This window comes from Oncorhynchus kisutch, linkage group LG14 (genome assembly GCF_002021735.2).
Source record: "Oncorhynchus kisutch isolate 150728-3 linkage group LG14, Okis_V2, whole genome shotgun sequence".
Classification (NCBI taxonomy): domain Eukaryota; kingdom Metazoa; phylum Chordata; class Actinopteri; order Salmoniformes; family Salmonidae; genus Oncorhynchus; species Oncorhynchus kisutch.
In genome coordinates, this window is record NC_034187.2 from 48,736,401 (window position 1) to 48,761,867 (window position 25,467).

At 44.3% G+C, this 25,467-nt stretch overlaps 1 protein-coding gene across 2 annotated transcripts in view; it reads left to right on the plus strand.

Moving 5' to 3' along the window:
• LOC109903796 (histone-lysine N-methyltransferase 2B) overlaps positions 1 to 25,467 on the plus strand; it is a 90,053-nt gene that overhangs the window by 11,461 nt on the left and 53,125 nt on the right. For both annotated transcript variants that reach the window (XR_004202815.1, XM_020500754.2), the window contains exons 2-15: positions 2,449 to 2,515; positions 2,710 to 4,260; positions 5,212 to 5,438; positions 14,086 to 14,160; positions 17,994 to 18,150; positions 18,297 to 18,531; positions 18,710 to 18,771; positions 19,441 to 19,689; positions 20,047 to 20,162; positions 20,918 to 21,025; positions 21,225 to 21,338; positions 21,594 to 21,740; positions 21,824 to 21,916; positions 22,200 to 22,317. Coding sequence is in view for 1 of the 2 variants with exons in the window: in XM_020500754.2 (XP_020356343.2) it covers positions 2,449 to 2,515; positions 2,710 to 4,260; positions 5,212 to 5,438; positions 14,086 to 14,160; positions 17,994 to 18,150; positions 18,297 to 18,531; positions 18,710 to 18,771; positions 19,441 to 19,689; positions 20,047 to 20,162; positions 20,918 to 21,025; positions 21,225 to 21,338; positions 21,594 to 21,740; positions 21,824 to 21,916; positions 22,200 to 22,317 (3,319 nt within the window). In the remaining variant the exon portion in view is untranslated. The remainder of the gene's footprint in view (positions 1 to 2,448; positions 2,516 to 2,709; positions 4,261 to 5,211; positions 5,439 to 14,085; positions 14,161 to 17,993; positions 18,151 to 18,296; positions 18,532 to 18,709; positions 18,772 to 19,440; positions 19,690 to 20,046; positions 20,163 to 20,917; positions 21,026 to 21,224; positions 21,339 to 21,593; positions 21,741 to 21,823; positions 21,917 to 22,199; positions 22,318 to 25,467) is intronic.

A 25,467-nucleotide genomic window follows, 5' to 3' on the forward strand; every position in this document is an offset into this window, starting at 1 on the left:
ATGAATCCTGGGCAGTGTGAGACAGAGTGTGGCCTGATCTTAAAATTAGGAATTATAATTTTCTTTTGACAGCATGACAATAGATTGCAGAAAATAGTTAGTTTGGTGTTTCCAAACTTCTTCCATTTAAGAATGATTGAGGCCACTTTGTTCTTAAAGACCTTCAATGCTGCAGAAATGTTTTTGTACCCTTCCCCAGATCTGTGCCTTGACACAATCCTGTCTCTGAGCTCTAGAGACAATTCCTTTGACCTCATGTTTTGGTTTTAGCTCCGACATGGACTGTCAACTGTGGGACCTTATATACAGGTGTGTTCATCTCCAAATCATGTCCAATCAATTGAATTGACCACAGGTGGACTCCAAATTGTAGAAACATCTCAAGGATGATCAATTTAAACAGGATGCACCTGTGCTCAATTTTGATTCTCATAGCAAAGGGTCTGAATACTTATTTATACAAGGTATTTTCTATTTTTATAAATTTATGGGGTATTGTGTTTAGATTGAGGAGAAAGCATTTTTAATTTTAGAAGTCAAGGGGTCTGAGTGCACTGTACATGTAGTACCATGTAGTACCAGTCAAAAGTTTGGACACACCTACTCATTCAAGGGTTTTTCACTATTATTCTACAATGAAAACAGTAAAAATAAAGAAGACATCGAAACTATGAAATAACACACATGGAATTATGTAGTAACCAAAGTGTTAAACAAATCAAAATCTATTTTAGATTCTTCCAAGTAGCCACCCTTTGCCTTGATGACAGCTTTGCACACTCTTTGCATTCTCTCAACCAGCTTCACCTGGAATGCTTTTCCAATAGTCTTGAAGGAGTTCCCACATGCTGATCACTGCTTTATTTTTAATTTTTATGAGAAACACTTGAATGGACACCTACTCAATCTTTTGACTGGTACCGTACATGTAAGGGATAAACACTGACGTACATTAGTTCCAGATAATATATGGAACGGAGACGTTTATCCTGCTTATTCCACGATTGCCAAAGAAAACAAGCGCACATTTACTGTAAATCTCAATTAAAACGTGATTGTTAACATTTTTGATAAGTTAATTCGTAATTATATTTAATCCACCTGAACTTTGTTGTTCGGTTGCTAGAGAAGTTAGGTTGTTGAGAAGTGGACTTGTTATTCATTGTATTTGTTTGTTTGATTGCAATGCAGGCTGGCAATGTTCTTATCGCTTGCTTGCTTGCATACTAGCAGTCGCATCAACTCTGCAGATGGATGCAACTTCTTCAATGTTATTCTGTTTTTTTAAGCTGCTTTCTAGTGAAATGTATTTGGATGCATCCGTGCTACATCCATACATGGTGCCTGCGGATGGATGACACCCACACAAAGTACATTTCATCGATTTTTAAATAGAATTTTGAAAATGAATGTATTTTTATGTTTGCCTTTCGTAGTTCGGTTCATAGCTTCTATTACTACAGCACCTACATTAAATTAATATTACTACCTACATTGAATATTTTTTTAGTAGTTGTGGGGGAGGGGGTAGAATTGTGTGAATTTGGGCCATTGCTGGGATGATTCTAACTTGTGCTACCTTGTTTACAGAGGGAGGGACCTGATTCTAGATCAGCACTCCTCCTCTGAGATGCTTTCTGAATAGTAAAGTAAAAAATAAATGTTTTGTCTTATCTGTGTGTATTGTCTGATATACCATGGCTCTCAGCCAATCAGCATTCAGGGCTTGAACCACCCAGTTTGTAAGTAGCTTTATACACTCTCAGTAAAGCTTCTTGTATATCACCCAGATCTTTGAGATCTGTCTATTTTCCTCTTCTAAATCTTGTCAGTTTTAACTCCCAGTAAAAAAATGTAGTCTGGCCCCGATATCGTTTCTGCAGTTTTTTTTGTCACACAGCTTGCCCTCTCGGTTAGTGAGCGGATTGCAGTTTACTGTGTAGAGATTTTGTTTTTGCCTTGCAATTTTTTATAGTTGTCTTTCTTACACATCCTCAACTTCCGGTAATGCTATAGAATAGGATTCAGATCTCTATTTATGAACAGTGTACATTTCATGATGGCCTGTATTTTCTGCTGAAGTGGAGTTTGATCAATGATCACACTTTGCATTTGTACTAGCCTAGACCTAATTGAAATTACACATGTCCGTTTGCAGTTATCCCCCACTACATTTTGAATCCTGATCTCTCAAACCAGTTCAGTGTGATGGTTTGTAAACAGATATCACCTGGGCTGCTGTCCATGGATTAATCTGATCCCAACCCTGTGATTTAAGATCGATTAGGGCTAAACATTTTAATTATTAATTGTAAAGAAATATACATTGGCTGATTATTAGGCGTTGTGTAGTATACCTGCTAAGTATTCGTGTAGCCTATTGTGGTTGTTAGGGTCAGTATTACATTTTTTTGTTAAACACATTCCTACCCTGTTTTCCTGTGTTAGGATGAGGATTTCTCTGGGTTTGGGACGGAATACCGGCCTACACTCTCAGCACGCAATATCTCTAAAAGTAAGTAGGCTAATGAGGAACAGTGATGTGAGATCACCTGTGCTCAGGAATTATCACATTTCTTAGCAGAAATATGCAGTAGCCTTCATATTTGCTATGTATTGCTTTGGTAGCATACCTGATAATATACATGATCAAGTTATTGTCTGACATTAGTCTATTTGTATTAAGACATGTTTCCCTCTTCTTTCTAGGCAGTCCTTTCCAATCATCATTATTAAAGCCAAAAAAGCCTCCCCTAGCTCCAGAACTTACAGCAAAGCTTAAGAAAAGTGGAGGCAAGGTCTCTGAAGAAGAAGTTGGAGAGGGTCAGGAAGAAAATGCTGTGAAACCCAAAATAATTGCCAAACTGGCAGCCCAAAAGAAATCCATCAGTTCGGGGGTTAAGTCTACAGGAAAGCAGGCTACTGGGACAAAGGCCTCAAAAAGCAAGGGCAGTGAGAAATCCGATGGCTCTGACTGGAAAAGGGGAAGGAAAGCGGTGGAATCGTCTTCAACAGCCAGAAAGAGGAACAGGCAAGAACAAACAACTAAGGTAAGCAGGGGAGGCTCAGGGTCCAGCATAGTCCGACCCCAAACCAGCAGAAACAAGCAGGGTAAACTGGTGTGGACCCTGACAGTGGTCAAGGGCAAAGGGAAGACTTCCAAGGTCAAAGAGGCTGGGGAGGTAACAGCAGACGATAGTGAAACAGACATAGTTAAGCCACAGAGGTCTGGGAAGAGAAGAAAAGGATCTCAGCAAGGGGACAAGGTTGAAGCTCAGTCTAGAAATGGACAGAAGACCACGAATCCCCACACCGCCTCTCAAGGAGTAGCACTGTCTCCTAAACCTGTGAATAAACAGCAGAGGGATAGAGTGTCCAGGGGAACTGGGGATTCCCCTGAGGTTGGTGCTGAGCTGTGTCAGGATCCAGCAATACCCCCGGAAAGAAAGAAACCAGCACCATATAAGCGTAAGTCCATATTTGGCTTCAGGAGGAAGCCCAGTAATGTGCAGAAACTTCGTCCGCCAGATTCTGTCGTGAAATGCTTTCGTCGTAAGGTTGTCTTCGACACCTACGTACCAGAGTCGCTTCCAACCCCAGTGAAGCAGGAGGCGCAGTGGGAGAGAACCGGGACAGAGGGCAAGCCTCTCCTGTCCCCTGGAGAGATCCAACAAGGAGGCAGCAGTACCATCTCCTTGCCTGTGGTGAGCGCCAGGTCTTCACGTGTCATTAAGGCACCCAAGAGGTTCCTCCATGACGAGATCATATCCTTGCCTAGGGGATCCCTGAAAAAAAAGTGCCAATACAAGGTGGAGGAGGATGCCATGAGCCTATCCTTTTATGATTCAGACAATGATGACATTGACAACTTGTCTCAAATTCCAGGTCAAAATGAGTTCAAACCTGAAGTGGACGGCTCAACCGGTAAAAAAACACTTAAGACCAGCCTTTCCTCAAGCCCAGGCTCATCCCATCTCGAGGTCTACGAGAGACTCAAGAAGCTGACCCTCAGCCTGGCCCAGAAGAAGAAGAAAGGCCTTAGTGCTGCTGATGGTGAAACCACAGAAGAAGTCCAGGAGTACCTATGTTTGACCTCGCCGGTTAGGAAGAGGGGGAGGTCCAAGCTGAAGATGGAGGACCTTAACTCCCCTGGGGTTGTGCGGAAACTGGCGGTGCTAGTCAGTAACGATGCTGCTGCATCTCAAGCTGCTTCATCTGAGACTCTGGAGGAGGCAGCAAATGACAGAGAAAATGTCCAAGGTAAGGCCTTTTCTGTGCTCTGCTTAATGGATCTATAGGAACTAATACATTTATCAAACATCTATTTTCTTATTCCAGAAAATTATTTGGACAGATTTTAAAGTAGAATTCTTAGATGTTGTCATGCAAATACAGTGCGTTCGGAAAGTATTCAGACCCCTTCCCCTTTTCCACATTTTGTTACGTTACAGCATTATTCTAAAATTGATTACATTTATTAAAAAAAATCCTCATCAATCTATACGGAATGCCCCACAATGACAAAGTGAAAACAGTTTTTTTTTGACATTTTAGCAAATTTATAAAATATAAAAAACAGATACCTTATTTACATAAGTATTCAGACAATGCAGGACTATCTTCGGGACAAGTCTCAATGTCCTTGAGTGGGCCAGCCAGAGCCCGGACTTGATCCCCATCTAACAAATCTGGAGCGACCTGAAAATAGCTGTGCAGTGACGATCCACATCCAACGTGGCAGAGCTTGAGAGGATCTGCAAAGAAGAATGGGAGAAACTCTCCAAATACAGGTGTTCCAAGCTTGTAGCATCATACCCAAAAAGTCTATCTAGGCTGCAATCGCTGCCAAAGGTGCTTCAACAAAGTACAAAGTAAAGGGTCTGATTACTTATGTAAATGGTATATTTCAGTTTTGCAAACATTTAAACTTTATTTGCTTTGTCATTATGAGGAATTGTGTCTAGATTGGTTAGGGCGGAAAATATTTTAATCCATTGTAGAATATAAGGCTCTAATGTAACAGTGGAAAAAGTCAAGGGGTCTGAATTCCACATATTCCCATAGGATGGAGCAGTATAGCTTGCAGTGTTGCTTGCCAGAGGGCTCTGGTAAAAAGTAGTGCACAATATAGGGAATAAGTTGCCATTTGCAGGTTTGATGTCAGCCTTTGCAAATTAGTCAGAGGGACACTTGCCTGATTCTTCTCCCCAGGGTCGGAGGCTGCTGCTGACAAGGATTACGAAGGAGAAAGCCAGGCTGATGGGAGGGTGGTGGAACAGGGGGGCACCAGCCATCGGAGCAACCTCACCAGCATCAACAAGAGGATGTTCCATCTGCTGAAGAGGGCCAAGGTCCAACTCCTTAAGATCGGCCAGCTGAAGAGAGCCAGGCTGCAGCTTGTAAAGATCGACCAAGAAAAACCAATGAAGTCATCACAGGTGAGAATCGGTGACCTTGATTTACCATGTCTGCGTCCCAAATGGCACCCTATTCTCTAAATTGTGGCCTATGGGCTCTGGTCAAAAGTAGTGCACAACTTGGGGAATAGGGTGTCGTTCCAGATGCAGCCATTGATTCACCCTGAATAAGCAGGGCTGTTGCCATAGGAACTACAATCGGGGCCCTAACCAATTACATAGTCAATAGGCATTCAATGGAAAACCACTCATATCAAAATAAATCTCACTTCCTATATGGATTTTCCTCTAGTTTTTGCCCTCCATATCAGTTATGTTATACTCACAGACATTATTTTAACAGTTTTAGAAACTGCAGAGTGTTTTCTATCCAATTCTACCAAGGATATGCATATACTAGCTTATGGCCCTGAGTAACAGGCAGTTTACTTTGGGCACGTCATTCATCCGAATTTCCGAATACTGCCCCCTGTCACTAAAAAGTTAAGCATCTCCAATCCAAAATTAAATCTAGAATCGGCTTCCTATTTCGCAACAAAGCATCTTTCACTCATGCTGCCAAACACCCTTGTAAAACTGACCATCAGACCAATCCTCGATTTCGGTGATGTTATTTACAAAATAGCCTCCAACACAGTGCCATCCATTTGTCACCAAAGCCCCATATATTACCCACCACTGTGACCTGTACGCTCTCGTTTGCTGGCCCTCGCTTCATACTCGTCGCCAAACCCGCTGGCTCCAGGTCATCTACAAGTCTTTGCTAGGTAAAGCCCTGCCTTATCTCAGCTCACTGGTTACCATAGTAGCACGCGCTCCAGCAGGTATATCTCGCTGGTCACCCCCAAAGCCAATTATTCCTTTGGCTGCCTTTCCTTCCCTTTCTCTGCTGCCAATGACTGGAACGAACTGCAAAGATCACTGAAGCTGGAGACTCATATCTCCTTCACTAGCTTTAAGCACCAGCTGTCAGAGCAGCTTACAGATCACTGCACCTGTACATAGTCCATCCAACTACCTCATCCCCGTACTGTATTTATTTATTTATTTATCTCGCTCCTTTGCACCCCAGTATCTCTACTTGCACATTCATCTTCTGCACATCTACCATTCTAGTGTTTAATTGCTATATTGGTATTACTTCGCCACCACGGCCTATTTATTGCCTTACCTCCCTTATCCTACCTCATTTGCACACACTGTGTATAGACTTTTTGTACTCTGTTATTGACTGTATGTTTATTCCATGTGTAACTCTGTTGTATGTGTCGAACTGCTTTGCTTTATCTTGTCGCAGTTGTAAATGAGAACTTGTTCTCAACTAGTCTACCTGGTTAAATAAAGGTGAAATTAAAAAAATATCCAACACAACACTGCATTCAGGATATAAAGTGAATGTCTTTGCCAAATGTTTTTGCAGTTCAGTGCTTTATTGCAAATAGGATTTATGTTTTTTTTAGAAAATGTACTTATTCTCTACATGCTTCCTCCTTTTCACTCTGTCATTTAGTTAGTATTGTGGAGTACCTACAATGTTGATTTATCCTCTATTTTCTCTTATCACAGACATCAAACTATAACTGTTTTCATCACCATTGGCCTCTGAGAAATCCCTGAGCGGTTTCCATTCTGTCCAGAGCAGCTGAGTTAGGGAAGGAAGCCTTTATCTTTGTAGTGACTGGATATATTGAGACACCAGCCAAAGTGTAATTAATAACTTCACCATGCTCAAAGGGATATTCAATGTCAGATTTGTATTTTGTTTTTACCCATCTACCAAATAGATGGCCTTGTAATAAATAAAAATAAATAAAAAGTAACAGTCAGTATCTGGTGTGGCCACCAGCTGCATTAAGTACTGCAGTGAATCTCTTCCTCATGGACTGCACCAGATTTGCCAGTTCTTGCTGTGAGATGTTACCCCACGTGTCCACCATGGTCCAGGAACTATAGGGTCATGCTATAGGGTACATTTCTTGGGGGAATGGCCCTAGCCCTCACTGTCCGATCCAACAGGTCTCGGACATGCTCAATGGGATTGAGATCCTGGCTCTTCACTGGCCATGGCAGAACACTGACATTCCTGTCTTGCAGGAAATCATGCACAGAACAAGCAGTATGGCTGGTGACATTGTCATGCTGTAGGGTCATGTCAGGATGAGCCTGCAGGAAGGGTACCACATGAGGGAGGAGGATGTCTTCCCTGTAACGCACAGCATTGAGATTGCCTGCAATGACAACAAGCTCAGTCCGAAGATGCTGTGACACACCGCCTCAGACGATGGACCCTCCACCTCCAAATCGATCCCGCTCCAGAGTACAGGCCTCGGTGTAACGCTCATTCCTTCGACGATAATCGCGAATCCGACCATCATCCCTGGTGAGACAAAACCGCGACTTGTCAGTGAAGAGCACTTTTTCCCAGTCCTGTCTGGTCTATCTACGTTGGGTTTGTGCCCATAGGTGACTTTGTTGTCGGTGTTGTCTGCCGTTACAACAGGCCTTACAAGCCCTCAGTCCAGCCTCTCTCAGCCTATTGCGGACAGTCTGAACACTGATGGAGGGATTGTGCGTTCCTGGTGTAACTTGGGCAGTTGTTGTTGCCGTCCTGTACCTGTCCTGCAGGTGTGATGTTTGGATGTACCGATCCTATGCAGGTGTTGTTACTAGAGGTCGACCGATTTATGATTTTTCAACACCGATACCGAATTATTGGAGGACCAAAAAAGCCGATACCGATTAATCGTCCGATTAATTAAAAAAAATAACAATACAAAAATAATACAAATAAATAAACAAAATATATAATTTAAATTTATTTTTTAAATTTATAATTTTAATTTTTTATTTATTTGTAAATAATGACAATTACAACAATACTGAATGAACACTTTTAATTTAATACATCAATAAAATCAATTTAGCCTCAAGTAAATAATGAAACATGTTCAATTTGGTATAAATAATGCAAAAACTAAATGTAGGGGAGGAAAGTAAAAATGCTATGTAAGAAAGCTAACGTTTCAGTTCCTTGCTCAGAACATGAGAACATGAAAGCTGGTGGTTCCTTTTAACATGAGTCTTCAATATTCCCAGGTAAGAAGTTTTAGATTGTAGTTATTATAGGAATTATAGAACTATTTCCCTCTATACCATTTGTATTTCATTAACCCAAATCAAATTTTATTTTATTTGTCACATACACATGGTTAGCAGATGTTAATGCGAGTGTAGCGAAATGCTTGTGCTTCTAGTTCCGACAATGCAGTAATAACGAACAAGTAATCTAACTAACAATTCCAAAAAACTACTGTCTTATACACAGTGTAAGGGGATAAAGAATATGTACATAAGGATATATGAATGAGTGATGGTACAGAGCAGCATAGGCAAGATACAGTAGGTGATATCGAGTACAGTATATACATATGAGATGAGTATGTAAACCAAGTGGCATAGTTAAAGTGGCTAGTGATACATGTATTACATAAGGATGCAGTCGATGATATAGAGTACAGTATCTACGTATGCATATGAGATGAATAATGTAGGGTAAGTAACATTATATAAGGTAGCATTGTTTAAAGTGGCTAGTGATATATTTACATCATTTCCCATCAATTCCCATTATTAAAGTGGCTGGAGTAGAGTCAGTGTCATTGACAGTGTGTTGGCAGTAGCCACTCAATGTTAGTGGTGGCTGTTTAACAGTCTGATGGCCTTGAGATAGAAGCTGTTTTTCAGTCTCTTGGTCCCAGCTTTGATGCACCTGTACTGACCTCGCCTTCTGGATGACAGGGGGGTGAACAGGCAGTGGCTCGGGTGGTTGATGTCCTTGATGATCTTTATGGCCTTCCTGTAGCATCGGGTGGTGTAGGTGTCCTGGAGGGCAGGTAGTTTGCCCCCGGTGATGCGTTGTGCAGACCTCACTACCCTCTGGAGAGCCTTACGGTTGAGGGCGGTGCAGTTGCCATACCAGGCGGTGATACAGCCCGCCAGGATGCTCTCTATTGTGCATCTGTAGAAGTTTGTGAGTGCTTTTGGTGACGGGATGGGTTAGGGCAGTGTGCAGTGTGGTTGAGATTGCATCGTCTGTGGACCTATTTGGGCGGTAAGCAAATTGGAGTGGGTCTAGGGTGTCAGGTAGGGTGGAGGTGATATGGTCCTTGACTAGTCTCTCAAAGCACTTCATGATGACTGATGTGAGTGCTACGGGGCGGTAGTCGTTTAGCTCAGTTACCTTAGCTTTCTTGGGAACAGGAACAATGGTGGCCCTCTTGAAGCATGTGGGAACGGCAGACTGGTATAGGGATTGATTGAATATGTCCGTAAACACACCGGCCAGCTGGTCTGCGCATGCTCTGAGGGCGCGGCTGGGGATGCCGTCTGGGCCTGCAGCCTTGCGAGGGTTAACACGTTTAAATGTCTTACTCGCTTCGGCTGCAGTGAAGGAGAGACCGCATGTTTCCATTGCAGTCCGTGTCAGTGGCACTGTATTGTCTTCAAAGCGTGCGAAAAAGTTATTTAGTCTGCCTGGGAGCAAGACATCCTGGTCCGTGACTGGGCTGGGTTTCTTCCTGTAGTCCGTGATTGACTGTAGACCCTGCCACATGCCTCTTGTGTCTGAGCCGTTGAATTGAGATTCTACTTTGTCTCTGTACTGGCGCTTAGCTTGTTTGATAGCCTTGCGGAGGGAATAGCTGCACTGTTTGTATTCAGTCATGTTACCAGACACCTTGCCCTGATTAAAAGCAGTGGTTCGCGCCTTCAGTTTCACGCGAATGCTGCCATCAATCCACGGTTTCTGGTTAGGGAATGTTTTAATCGTTGCTATGGGAACGTCATCTTCAACGCACGTTCTAATGAACTCGCACACCGAATCAGCGTATTCGTCAATGTTGTTGTCTGACGCAATACGAAACATCTCCCAGTCCACGTGATGGAAGCAGTCTTGGAGTGTGGAGTCAGCTTGGTCAGACCAGCATTGGACAGACCTCAGCGTGGGAGCTTCTTGTTTTAGTTTCTGTCTGTAGGCAGGGATCAACAAAATGGAGTCGTGGTCAGCTTTTCCGAAAGGGGGGCGGGGCAGGGCCTTATATGCGTCGCGGAAGTTAGAGTAACAATGATCCAGGGTCTTTCCACCCCTGGTTGCGCAATCGATATGCTGATAAAATTTAGGGAGTCTTGTTTTCAGATTAGCCTTGTTAAAATCCCCAGCTACAATGAATGCAGCCTCCGGATAAATCGTTTCCAGTTTGCAGAGAGTTAAATAAAGTTCGTTCAGAGCCATCGATGTGTCTGCTTGGGGGGGGATATATACGGCTGTGATTATAATCGAAGAGAATTCTCTTGGTAGATAATGCGGTCTACATTTGATTGTGAGGAATTCTAAATCAGGTGAACAGAAGGATTTGAGTTCCTGTATGTTTCTTTCATCACACCATGTCACGTTGGTCATAAGGCATACGCCCCCGCCCCTCTTCTTACCAGAAAGATGTTTGTTTCTGTCAGCGCGATGCGTGGAGAAACCCGCTGGCTGCACCGCTTCGGATAGCGTCTCTCCAGTTAGCCATGTTTCTGTGAAGCAGAGAACGTTACAGTCTCTGATGTCCCTCTGGAATGCTACCCTTGCTCGGATTTCATCAACCTTGTTGTCAAGAGACTGGACATTGGCAAGAAGAATGCTAGGGAGTGGTGCACGGTGTGCCCGTCTCCGGAGTCTGACCAGAAGACCGCTTCGTTTCCCTCTTTTTCTGAGTCGTTTTTTTGGGTCGCTGCATGTAATCCGCTCCGTTGCACTGGTTGTAAGGCAGAACACAGGATCCGCATCGCGAAAAACATATTCTTGGTCGTACTGATGGTGAGTTGACGCTGATCTTATATTCAGTAGTTCTTCTCGGCTGTATGTAATGAAACCTAAGATGACCTGGGGTACTAGTGTAAGAAATAACACGTAAAAAAACAAAAAACTGCATAGTTTCCTAGGAACGCGAAGCGAGGAGGCCATCTCTGTCGGCGCCGGAAGTGTGTTCTTATAGGCACTTTAGTATTGCCCGTGTAACAGTATAGCTTCCGTCCCTCTCCTCGCTCCTCCCTGAGCTCGAACAGCAACACAATGACAACAGCCACCATCGAAGCAGCGTAACCCATGCAGAGCAAGGGGAACAACTAGAAGGCTCAGAGCGAGTGACATTTGAAACGCTATTAGCGAGCGCTAACTAGCTAGCCATTTCACTTCGGTTACACCAGCCTCATCTCGGGAGTTGATAGGCTTGAAGTAATAAACAGCGCAACGCTTGAAGCACAACGAAGAGCTGCTGGCAAAACGCACGAAAGTGCTGTTTGAATGAATGCTTACGAGCCTGCTTCTGCCTACCACCGCTCAGTCAGATACTTGTATGCTCAGTCAGATTATATGCAACGCAAGATAATATCTAGTAATATCAACCATGTGTAGTTAACTAGTGATTATGATTGTTTTTTATAAGATATGTTTAAAGGTAGCTAGCAACTTACCTTGGCTTACTGCATTCGCGTAACAGGCAGTCTCCTTGTGGAGTGCAACGAGAGAGAGGCAGGTCATTATTGCAGGTCATTATTGGACTAGTTCACTGTAATGTTGCAAGATTGGATCCCCTGAGCTGACACGGTGAAATTCTGTCGTTCTGCCCCTGAACAAGGCAGTTAACCCACCGTTCCTAGGCCATCATTGAATGTGTTCTTCTAAGAATGTGTTCTTAAATGACTTGCCTAATTAAATAAAGGTATACAAAAAAAAACTTGAAATCGGCCCTATTTAATCGGCCATTCCGATTAATCGGTCGACCTCTGGTTGTTACACGTGGTCTGACACTGCGAGGACGATCAGCTGTCCGTCTCCCTGTAGCGCTGTCTTAGGACGTTGCAATTTATTGCCCTGGCCACATCTGCAGTTCTCATGCCTCCTTGCAGCATGCCTAAGGCACGTTCACGCAGATGAGCAGGGATGCTGGGCATCTTTCTTTTGGTGTTTTTCAGAGTCAGTAGAAAGGCCTCTTTAATTGCCTACCGTCTGTAAGCTGTTAATGTCTTAATGACCGTTCCACAGGTGCATGTTCAATAATTGTTTATGGTTCATTGATGGGAATCATGGGAAACCAGTGTTTAAACACTTTACAATGAAGATCTGTGAAGTTATTTGGATTTTTATGAATTATCTTTTAAAGACAGGGTCCTGAAAATGCCAATAGTGTGCAACGCTGTCATCAAGGCAAAGGTTGGCTACTTTGAAGAATCTCAAATATAACACTTTTTTGGGGGGGGGGGGGGGGGGGGGGGGTGCTACATGATTCCATGTGTTATTTCATAGTTTTGATGTCTTCACTAAAGAAAAACCCTTGAATGAGTAGGTGTGTCCAAACCTAAAAAAAATATATTTCTTATGGCTCTCAGATATGACACTTTGGAACAAAATTATTTTTGATATTTTGGGGGACTGTGTGTTCGATGTTGTGAACCCTCCCCCCCCTCATGTTGTAGTCTTAAAATTCTAAATCAAAATGCTCCCTGGTATGATGATCTTAAAACAATTCCATATAGCTTAGCAGTACCCCCTCCTCCCCCGGAGTGAGTACATGCAACTTATTACGTGACTTGTTAAGCACATTTTTACAGTTGAACTTATTTAGGTTTGCCAAAACAAAGGGGTTGAATACTTATTGATTCAGGACATGATTCAAGCTTTGATTCAAGCTTTCCCCCCCCCACAAAAATTGTTGTAAAGATTGTAAAAAAGAACTCCACTTTGACATTATAGGGTTGTGTGTAGGCCAGTGACAAATGTAATTTTAATCAATAAAAAATTCAGCCTGTAACTACAAAGTGGAAAAAGTCAAGGTGTGTGAACTTTCTGAAGGCACTGTAGAATCATGAGAAGCGCTGCGGCTACTCTCTGTTTATCATATATGCCAAGTCACTTTAACTATACATTTGTGTACATACTACCTCAATTGGGCCGACCAACCAGTGCTCCCGCACTTTGGCTAACCCGGGCTATCTGCCTTGTCTCACCCACCACACGCCAACCCCTCTTACGCTACTGCTACTCTCTGTTCATCATATATGCATAGTCACTTTAACCATATCTTTTATTTATTTATTTATTTTACCTTTTATTTAACTAGGCAAGTCAGTTAAGAACAAATTCTTATTTTCAATGACGGCCTAGGCCTAGGAACAGTGGGTTTACTGCCTGTTCAGGGGCAGAACGACAGATTTGTACCTTGTCAGCTCGGGGATTTGAACTTGCAACCTTTCGGTTACTAGTCCAACACTAACCACTAGGCTACCCTGCCGCCCCACATTATGTACATCTAAATGTACATACCACCTTAATCAGCCTGACTAACCGGTGTCTGTATGTAGCCTCGCGACTGTATATAGCCTGTTTATTTTACTGTTTTATTTCTTTACCTACCTATTGTTTACCTAATACTTTTTTTTGCACTTGGTTAGAGCCTGTATGTAAGCATTTCACTGGCGCGGCGCATGTGACAGACAAACTTTAATTTGATTTCACATATCGTATCGTGAGCTCCCCGGGAATTCCCAGCCTACGTTATTAGTCTGTTTTACTGCTATGGCACTGAAAGGTAATAGTTTTTAATTGTTACACCCTTGTCTCTTTCAGCCCCTGTCTGGATCGGTTAAGCTTGGTCCCAGAGATTTAGGAGGGAGGAGGAAGAGGAGGCGAGGCTCTGCTCAGGTGAGCCTATGTTTCCTGACCCTGGCTGTGTTTTTGGGGGGGGATTTCTAGCCGCCTGTGTCGGTCTCTGTTTGATGCTTATGTATTGTTGATGTTCATAGTACAGTGTTTTATTTTTAATTTAATCCACATTTTACCAGGTAAGTTGACTGAACACATTCTCATTTACAGCAACGACCTGGGTAATAGTTACAGGGGAGATGAATGAGCCAATTTGACGCACACGACTTAAGTATAATGGCGCCGGTGTGGATGGCCGCAGTTTTATTGGTTCTTAACCAACTGTGCTATTTTGTTATTTTTTTTTCTCGCTTTGTTTAACTTCTTTGATATAGGGGGCGCTCTTTTAGTTTATGGTTAAAAAAACTTTCCCATTTTAAACAAGATACTTTGTCACGAAAAGATGCTCGACTATGCATATAATTGACAGCTTTGGAAAGAAAACACCCGGACGTTTCCAAAACTGCAAAGATATTGTCTGTGAGTGCCACAGAACTAATGCTACAGGCGAAACCAAGATGAAATTTCATACAGGAAGTGCCCCAGATTTTGAATGCGCTGTGTTCCAATGTCTCCTTATATGGCTGTGTATGGGTCACGAATGAGCTTAGACTTTCTGTCGTTTCCCCAAGGTGTCGACAGCATTGTGACGTATTTGTATGCAAATCATTGGAAGATTGACCTTAAGAGACTACATCTACCAGGTGGCCGCTTGGTGTCCTCCGTTGCAATTATTGCGTAATCTCCAGCTGCGTGTATTTTTCGTTTGCTTCGAGGAGAAACACGGCTGCCACGAATGATTTATCATCGAATAGATATGTGAAAAACACCTTGAGGATTGATTCTAAACAACGTTTGCCATGTTTCTGTCGATATTATGGAGTTAATTTGGTAAAAAGTTCGGCGTTGTAGAGACTGCATTTTCAGATTTTTTTTCTTAGCCAAACGTGATGAACAAAACAGAGCGATTTCTCCTACACAAATAATCTTTTTGGAAAAAATGAACATTTGCTATCTAACTAAGAGTCTCGTCATTGAAAACATCCGAAGTTCTTCAAAGGTAAATGATTTTATTTGAATGCTTTTCTTGTTTTTGTGAAAATGTTGCCTGCTGAATGCTAGGCTTAATGCTATGCTAGCTATCAATACTCTTACACAAATGCTTGTGTAGCTATGGTTGAAAAGCATATTTTGAAAATCTGAGATGACAGTGTTGTTAACAAAATGCTAAGCTTGTGAGTGAATATATTTCTTTCATTTCATTTGCGATTTTCATGAATAGTTAACGTTGCGTTATGGTAATGAGCTTGAGGCTATAATTACGCTCCCAGATACGGGATTGCTCGACGCTAGAGGTTAACTTATTTTGTACATAATGTTGCTGCTACCGTCTCTTATGACCGAAATGAGCTTTTGGACATCAGAACAACGATTTAGTTACCTCAAATCGGACAAATAATTTTTCCTTAATGAGTCGGATGGGAAGGATATACTCCAAACACCCGTACAGCCCCTCATCCCTGTCATTCGCTGGAGAAAGAAAGCGAGATCTCGCAGAAAGAGATCTGGGTGCCAGGTGAGGACCAGGCTACGAGTGGCTTATCTGCCTTTGCCATCCATACTGTTAGTTATCATTCAATCGCTGGAAAATAAATGGGACGAACTGAAAGCACGTATATCCTACCAACGGGACATTTAAAAACTGTAATATCTTATGTTTCACCGAGTCGTGTGCTGAAGGACGGCATTAATAACTTGCAGCTGGCGGGTTATACACTATGCTGTTCTATCGGCAGGATAGAACAGCAGCCTCTGGTAAGACATGGGGCGGGGGCCTGTGCATATTTGTAAACAGCAGCTGTTGCACTATATCTAAGGAAGTCTCAAGGTTTTGCTCGCCTGAGGTAGTATCTCATGATAAGCTGTAGACCACACTATCTACCCAGAGTATATCTGTATTTTTTTGTAGCTGTCTACATACTACCACAGACCGACGCTGGCACTAAGACTGCACTCAATATTCCGCCATAAGCAAACAGGAAAACGCACATCCAGAGGTGGCGCCCCTAGTGGCCGGAGACTTTAATGCAGGGAAACTTAATTCCGTTTTACCTAATTTCTATCAGCATGTTAAATATGCAACCAGAGGGGGAAAAAAGAACACCTTTACTCGAGAACACCTTTACTCCACACACAGAGATGTGTACAAAGCTCTCCCTCGCCCTCCATTTGGCAAATCTGACCATAATTCTATCCTCCTGATTCCAAGCAAAAATGAAAGCATGACGCACCAGTGACTCGGGTTTATAAAAAAGTGCTCAGATGAAGCAGATGCTAAACTACAGGACTGTTTTGCTAGCACAGACTAGAATATGTCCTGAGATTCTTCCGATGGCATTGAGTACACCACCTCAGTCACTGGCTTCATCAATAAGTGCATCGATGATGTCGTCCCCACTGACTGTACATACATACCCCAACCAGAAGCCATGGATTTACAGGCAGCATTCGCACTGAGCTAAAGGGTAAAGCTGCTGCTTTCAAGGAGGGGGACTCTAACCCGGAAGCTTATAAGAAATCCTGTTGAACCATCAAACAGGCAGAGCGTCAATACAGGACTAAGATCGAATTGTACTACACCGGCTCTGATGCACGTCGGATGTGGCAGGGCTTGTAAACTATTAGACTACAAAGGAAAGCACAGCCGAGAGCTGCCCTGTGACACGAGCCTACCAGACGAGCTAAATAACTTCTATGCGGGCTTCGAGGCAAGTAACAATGAAACATGCATGAGAGCATCAGCTTTTCCAGGAAACAGTGTGATCACTATCTCCACAGTCGATGTGAGTAAGACCTTTTAAACACGTCAACATTCACACTATTTGTGCCCTCAAAGCTCAACACTAATCTAAGGACCCTGGGACTAAACACATCCTGGACTTCCTGATGGGCCGCCCCCAGGTGGTAAGGGTAGGTAACAACACATCCGCCACACTGATCGTCAACACTAGGGCCCCTTGGGTGCGTGCTCAGTCCCTTCCTGTACTCCCTGTTCACTCATGATTGCAGGGCCAGGCACGACTCCAACACCATCATTAAGTTTGCTGATGACACAGCAGTGGTAGGCCTGATCATCGAAAATGAAGAGACAGCCTAAAGGGAGGAGGTCAGAGACCTGGCCGTGTGGTGCAAGGACAACAACCTCTCCCTCAACGTGATCAAGACGACGGAGATGATTGTGGACTTCAGGAAAAGGAGGACCGAGCACGTCCCCATTCTCATCGACGGGGCTGTAGTGGAGGAGGTTGAAAGCTTCATGGTCCTTAGCGTCCACATCACCAACAAACTAACATGTCCCAAGCACACCGTCATGGTGTTGTGAAGAGGGCACGACAAAATTTGGCCTGAGTCCTCAGATCTTCAAATGGTTTTAGAGCTGCACCATCAAGAGCATCCTGACGGGTTATGTCACTGCCTGTTATGGCAACTGCTCGGCCTCCGACCGCAAGGCACTACAGAGGGTAGTGCGCACAGCCCAGTACATCGCCGGTGCCAAGCTTCCTGCCATCCACGACCTCTATACCAGGTGGTGTCAGAGGAAGGTCCTAGTCCAGAAACCCTAGTCTTGGACTGTTCTCTCTGCTACCGCACGCAAGTGGTACCGGAGCGCCAAGGCTTCTATACATCTAATCAAATGGCTACCCAGACTATTTGCATTGCACCCCTCCCTCTCTTGAATTAGGCTTAGGCCATTTGTGCTGTGGCTGTGTTTAGGGTGGCATTTCATTACAATAGTTTAATTCTAATTTATGAAAATGTTCCTGTTCCGATAGGACCAACTCCCTGGCGGCCCACGCATCAAGCACGTCTGTCGGGCAGCAGCGGTGGCGTTGGGGCAACCCCGTGCCATGGTGCCTGACGATATCCCCAGGCTTAGCGCTCTGCCCCTTCATGAGCGAGAGGGCATCATCACTTCACCAGCTGTAGAAGGTAACCTTAGTTCTTATCAGCGTGCTTCATAAACAGTCTTTGTTTTCTTGATTTTAGCTTTGTCGATTCAGGTAGGTCACTGCGCTAACGTCACATATGTTTGCAAAGTCATTTAAGATCATTTTTGGATCTCGCTCTGATTTTAGACATTGCGGATGACCCCTCTGACTGCACGGTCAAGCACAAGATGACAAGACCGAAGCAAAAGTACAGCAAGCAGCGGAAGTTCAAGAGGAACTATAGCGAGGTTGGTCCTGGGGGCCGCGCCACCCGCTGTGGGACCTGCCAGGGCTGCCTGCATGAGCGTGACTGCAGCACCTGCTTCAACTGCCTGGACAAGCCCAAGTTTGGAGGGCCCAACACCAGACGCCAGTGCTGTGTGTAAGTGACTGTGCCTAGAATTGTGGCCGTTGCTTTCCCTTTTCATCCACTCATGAACACACACACAGGCGCGCACACAGTTTTTAATTTCTATAATCGGCTCTAGTTGTCTTGTGTACAAATTTAACTTGGCACCTATTTTTCGATGGTGATGATAAATATGTCCCTGTGCCACCAGGTTAAAACGATGTGTTCGGATTGAGGCAAGGAAAGTAAAGCGCGGCATCAAGCCATTCACAGGTTTGTTGTGTTCTAATGTTTAATACGTCTATTTATAATATTTTGCATTTGTAATTTAGCAGACTCTCTTATGCAATTATTGCATTCTTCTTAAGATAGCTAGGTGAGACCACAACACAATTGTATCAAGTACGTTCCCCCTCAAAGTATTTATCAGCAATGTCAGTGCTGGTAGGAAAATACAAGTGCCTTTTTCTTGGGAGGGGGGCATGGGGGTGCCGTGAGTTATTTAAGATGCTCTTCAAGAGGTAGGGTTTCAGATCTTTTCGGAAGATGGGCAGGGACTCCGCTCTCCTGACTTTAGGGGGAAGCTTGTTCCACTATTGGGGTGCCTGGACAGAGAAGAGCTTTGACTGGGCTGAGCGGGAGCTGCCTTCCCATAGGGGTGGGAGGGCCAAGAGACCAGAGATGGCGGAATGGAGTGCTCGGTTTGAGAGAGCCTAAAGTTGAGGGGCAGTTCCCCTTGCTGCTCTGTAGGCAAGCACCAAGGTCTTGAAGAGGGTGGAATCATTTACTAATGATTAACGCCACTTGTTTGTTTTTGCTGTTACTACCAAAAACATTGACACAGTTAAACGAAAGCCACACTAGACACTGGCCTGCCTCATGGCCCAAATATTCAGGCATTTTTTTTAATGCTTTACCACTGGGCTTCTTTTTGTCGTGCAGTCCTTTCGAGGCGGCGGCGCCAGACGTCAGCTAATGGCCTTCAGTCCAACAATGATTTGGCGTCGTGGGGAGATGCAGAGGAGATTTCGGCCCCTGCAACCCTTGGAGACTGCCTGAGGCCTTCCACCAGGAAGCAGCCGAGGCGGAACGTGACGCCACGCTCCTACAGCAACCTGCTGAAGTCTGACTCGGACGAGGACACAGGCGGAGAAGGCGTGGTAAAGAATCCTTACGCTCCCAGCAGCCAAGGTAACTCCGTACACCGGGATAGGAGCCGTAGTGTATGGATGAAAGTATAGGTCGATGCACATTCGGGCTTCTCCTTTTGAGTTGGACCACAACAAGATCCATTGAACGCCATCCTTGAAATGTAGTTATCTGACAGGTAGAGTTGAAGGATGTAAAGCCATTAGCCAAGCAGATAAGAAGATTAGTGGTGGATGTTGAAGTCCATAGTTATTGAGATTAAGGATGACAGTGATTGACAATAGAAGTGCAGGTCAGAAATTCCAAAATACATTTTTTTTTGTCGTTTCAGGATTTTGGTTTGAGTGGAGACTTTGTTATTCTTTTTTTATGCTTTAAAACCCCTTTGTTCTCTGACAGATGCTGCACCCTCTGGCCTCCTAGCTCCTGAGGATGGCCCAGTGCCCAGTGAATTTGTAAGGCACCGCAGACCTGGGACACCCAAAGGACTGCTGGGCCGATGCAGAGCCGACAAGGTAATGACTCGTATAACTCTGTTCTCATGTTGGAAAAGCTTACCCCTTTCACATTCATCCCTGATGCATGCATTTTACCTTAAACTGCTCCTCTGGAATCTTCATGTTTTTCTGGAACTTATTCGAATATTTTATAGTCCATAGATGCCGTGACTCTTTCCATGTTTCTCTTGACTGGCATGACCTATGATTTCTTTCTCGCTCTCTCTAACAACGTTGACTACTGTTGGTGATTGGACCTCCTTCTTTTCCTCTGAGACTTGGCATGCCTTAACTGATCAGGATTTTCTAACCCTCTCTTAACTCTTCTCCTTCACTTCTCTTAACACTTTATTCTCAAAGCCAAAGGTGGTTTTGGTGGGTCTTCTCCATCTTTCCTCTGCCTTGGCCCGCTGCTTAGCATGTGACCGTGGTCGTGCTGTAACGCTGGTCCCCCACTCAATGGCTTAAGCAGCCCCCCCCTTCACATGCACAGGGGGGCGACTCAGAGGAGCTCCGCCCAGGGCTGTTGGTTACAGAGGGCCACCTAACAAGGAGCCCCAGCCAGCCCTGCCCTCCCAGGATCCCACTGCTGCGGTTACGGCGGCGCCTGCAGGTGCAGCTGCAGCGACTGCCCCAGTGTGTGGTGCAGTCGGTCATGCAGAGAGACGATGAGTCGGATGACGAGTCTTCTCAGGAAGAGGAGATGACTGTTGTTAGAGGGAGAGCAACAATACAATCTCAGAATTGATCCCCACTATGTCCTTCATTCCCAGAATGCTGTGGAAAACACGTCAACAAACATCCTCACTGCGCTCACCAACAGACTCCCCCAAAAGGGCCACTTGAAGACCGGGACGCACAGGATCCGCGTGGACTTTAAGGTGTGTATCTCTCTCTCACTCACTCTTTCACTCCATCTCCCTCCCATATAAACTTTCTTAAAAATGTGAAATTGTTTATTTTCTTATTAACTCATTGCCAACTGTCTTTCTCCTTTTCTTAGTCTTTCATATACTCCTTAATGAATGACTGCAAAATCAAAGTTTATTAACTCACACTTAACTTGTATTTCTCTCCCAGGAGGACTGTGCCATCCAGAACGTGTGGTTGATGGGCGGTCTGAGTATTCTCACCTCCGTCCCCGTCACCCCTCAGCCTGTCTGTCTGCTCTGTGCCAGCAAAGGACACCATGAGGTAATCATGGAAAGGCATCCACAGATTATTCAGTGCCTATGTTGGCAGTATTATTATTCAAATGATCACATTTCATTGTCGATAAGTATTAGTCTGACCGTTTTGAGGAAAACAAATGAACTAGGAAGCACACAGGAGACTCCATAGTTTACTGAATAGCTACACTGGGTTGTATATAAAACAGTAGGTTTAGTGCAATATGTGTTCTCCTGATTTTGAGAGTTGACTGCCTTCTGCTTTTCCACCTTACCTCAGATGATCTACTGCCAGGTGTGCTGCGAACCCTTCCACAGCTTCTGCCTCTGGCCCGAAGAGCGCCCCCAGGAGAAGAACAAGGAGAACTGGTGCTGCCGCCGCTGCAAGTTCTGCCACGTGTGTGGCCGTAAGAGCAAGAACAACAAGGTGTGTATGGTCAGCAGGATCTGAGGTGTGTTTTTTTTCCCACCCCCACTTTCACATTTTAAGCGTACTATTTCTTCCTTTAGCCTGTGTTGCAGTGCAGGAGGTGTCAGAACTGCTACCACCCCTCCTGTCTGGGACCCACCTACCCAAAGCCCATCAACTGTAAGATGCCCTGGGTAAGTACCTGGAATTTAACATATATTACTGTTTAGCTTCTCTTCTCCCCATTCTGATTTATGACAGTTTTTTACTGTACTGTGGGTCAATACCATACATTGCAAGTGTATTGCCTTGCTCAAGGGCACAACAATAGTGGATTCCAGTAATGATCTGAAACCAGCAACCCTCAGTTCTCAGCCAATTCGTTTCCCACCTTTCTTCGCCCGGCCTGGGAGCAACCAGCGTCCTTAAAGTTCTGGTCCATTTCTCTAACTTCTGGGCTACCTGCCCCTGTCCCAGGTGTGTATGACGTGTATCCGGTGTAAGAGCTGTGGCGTGACCCCAGGGAAGACCTGGGACATGGCCTGGAACCACGAGCAGGACCTCTGTCCCGACTGCAGCACCCTCCACAGCAAAGGTAGGACCTCAGTGAGTCACACAGAGACACATCACAAGTCAACCAAGGCAAGGTATACACAAACTCCAGGAACAGGCCAAGAAGAGAGGGATGGGAGCAGTTGCTTAGATGGACTGATACTTTGTCAGGATCTTACCATCATTTAAGACTGACCCCAATCAGTCCACTTGTTGATTGTTAGGTCGATAGGCTGTTGGTTGACCAAGATTTATTTTCTTTTTCGAGCAGCAGCAAATACGTATATTTTATTTCTATGGCACATCGGACACCGATCTGATTCGCGCCCATCTCAGTGAACCAATCCATTGCGGATTGCACAGACCAAGAAGGGGAGTGTGACTAAGATGAACAATCCACATCTCTCTCCTGAATGCGCTCTTTCCCGACAATTTGTGCACATTCATTGTTTCATAACTTAATCGTTTGATTGTTAGTCTATCAATTCCCCATTACATATATCACCAGTAGTAGTACATTTACTGTTAATTCCTATAATTTCTAATCTACAATGTTTGTTTATGGTCATTTCTGTTAATGCATTCAATATATTATTATTCTAGTCTTTTACCGTTCTGATTGTCGTGAACACATTGTTTGCAGACGCACAACCTATGCTTATGAGAAACACGTTTTGGTTTATTTCATACCATTTACGGGTTTTGGGAATTCATTCATCGTCTTTTGTTTGGAGAGCTCCTATCAATTTTGAGTAAAACCTCAAAGTACCAAGTTGCGAACCATTTTATTTTGGCCCTTCGCTATATCGTCATCGAACACATCTCCCTCCCGAGGACAAAGGGGGTGACCTTAAATCGAGAGGCTGCCTGGATCTTTAATTTAAAGACCCTTGTCCCCTTCAGTCTCAACGTAGACTTTGATCTGAAGCCATTCTTGTGACTATTGGGTTTTTGCTATTTATTGTAAATAACATTTGTAGGCCTATTTAGCCAAATTGTGTCTGATCATATCTTATCCATTTATACTTTTTATATGTTTGATTTAGATTTCATTCAATTAAGCCACTGCCGGTCAGGATTACAGACACCTGTGTGTCCTTTCAACTAGTGACCCGCAGTGTTTGTCATTATACACTGATGAAGACAGCGTGGCTGTTGAAACGTTGGTTAATAAATTATTGCATCGGAGCTCCTAGTGTGCGGCGCTCCTTTTCTTTTTAAGAGTAAGGACCCACAACTGATTACACACAGACCCACACACATACTATTCGTAATGTATTTACACACTGCACTGTATGTGGATTCTTGTGTTCCCGTCAGTGTGTCACTGCCTGTTGAACGTGGGAGAGCATGGTTTGTTGTTTTGAAAGCGTATTAGAAAGTTTCTTAGTAGTTTGGCTCACACGAAACAGGATCACTCTGTCTAGTGATCCTGATGTCCAAGGCCGGGTCTGAGGAACTATTTTGCGTAGCAGCCAGCTAGCTGCCTATCAAGCGATCAAGGTTTTCTTGACGGCTTGAATGCAACCCGTGATGCCGTTACCCATTGTGCCTGGGACTGCGGATTGTCCCGGGTTTGTGGCTGTCAAGATCCCCGCAGTTTGAAAACAAAGCAATCTTCCCTGTGACCTCCCTTGTCTGGAGCTGCGAGGATAAACAGAGTAACCTAAGCGTTTTTAATACTGGTGGATTCAACTAATAAAATAATGGACGACTTGACCAGAGAGGTCCAGGACCTGAAAAACAGTTTGCAGTTCTCCCATGGTCAGCTCGATAGAAACAGGAGAATGGCAAGATGACAACAATCTAAGTCATTGAGAGAGGACATTAGTTCTGTGTGTGAATCCATAATTACAATTACAATCCATAATTACAATTACAATCAAGGCTGAACAACATGGTTGAGGACGGAATAGCAGAATATCCACATGAGACCTGGATGGAGTCTGAGAACAAGTGAGTGAAATGATCTCTGAGAAATTAAAGTATCAAATAAAATGGTATTTGTCACATACACGTGTTTAGCAGATGTTATTGCGGGTGTAGCGAAAAGCTTGTGTTTCTAGCGCCAACAGTGCAGAAATATCTAACAAGTAATATCTAACAATTTCACAACAATAAACACAAATCTAAGGAAAGGAATGGAATGAAAAATATATGCATGAGCAATGTCAGAGCGGCATAGAACACAGTATATACATAAACTTCCCTTTTTTAACGTCCCTTTTTCAGGACCCCATCTTTCAAGGATAATTCGTAAAAATCCAAATAACTTCACAGATCTTCATTGCAAAGGGTTTAAACACTGTTTCCCATGCATAATTTAATGAACATGCACTTGTGGAACGGGCGTTAAGACACTAACAGCTTAGGCATGCTGCAAGGAGGCATGAGGACTGCAGATGTGGCCAGGGCAATAAATTGCAATGTCCGTACTGTGAGACGCCTAAGACGGCACTACAGGGAAACAGGACAGGCGGCTGATCGTCCTCGCCGTGGCAGACCACGTGTAACAACACCTGCACAGGATTGGTACATCCGAACATCATACCTGCGGGACAGGTACAGGATGGCAACAACTGCCCGAGTTACACCAGGAACGCACAATCCTTCCATCAGTGTTCAGACTGTCCGCAATAGGCTGAGAGAGGCTGGACTGAGGGCTTGTAGGCCTGTAGTAAAGGCAGGTCCTCACCAGACATCACGGGCAACCACGTCGCCTATGGGCACAAACCCACCGTAGCTAGACCAGACAGGACTGGCAAAAAGTGCTCTTCACTGACAAGTCGCGGTTTTGTCTCAACAGGGATGATGTTCAGATTCACGTTTATGGTCAAAGGAATGAGCGTTACACCGCCTGTACTCTGGAGCGGGATCGATTTGGAGGTGGAGGGTCCGTCATGGTCTGAAGCAGTGTCATCGGAGCATCATCGCACTGAGCTTGTTGTCATTGCAGGTAGTCAACACTGTGCGTTACAGGGAAGACATCCTCCTCCCTCATGTGGTAACCTTCCTTCAGGCTCATCCTGACATGACCCTATAGCATGACAATGCCACCAGCTCGTTCTGTGCGTGATTTCCTGCAAGACAGGAATGTCGGTGTTCTGCCATGGCCAGCGAAGAGCCCGGATCTCAATGCCATTGAGCACGTCTGGAGCTGTTGGATTGGAGGGTGGGGGCTAGGGCCATTCCC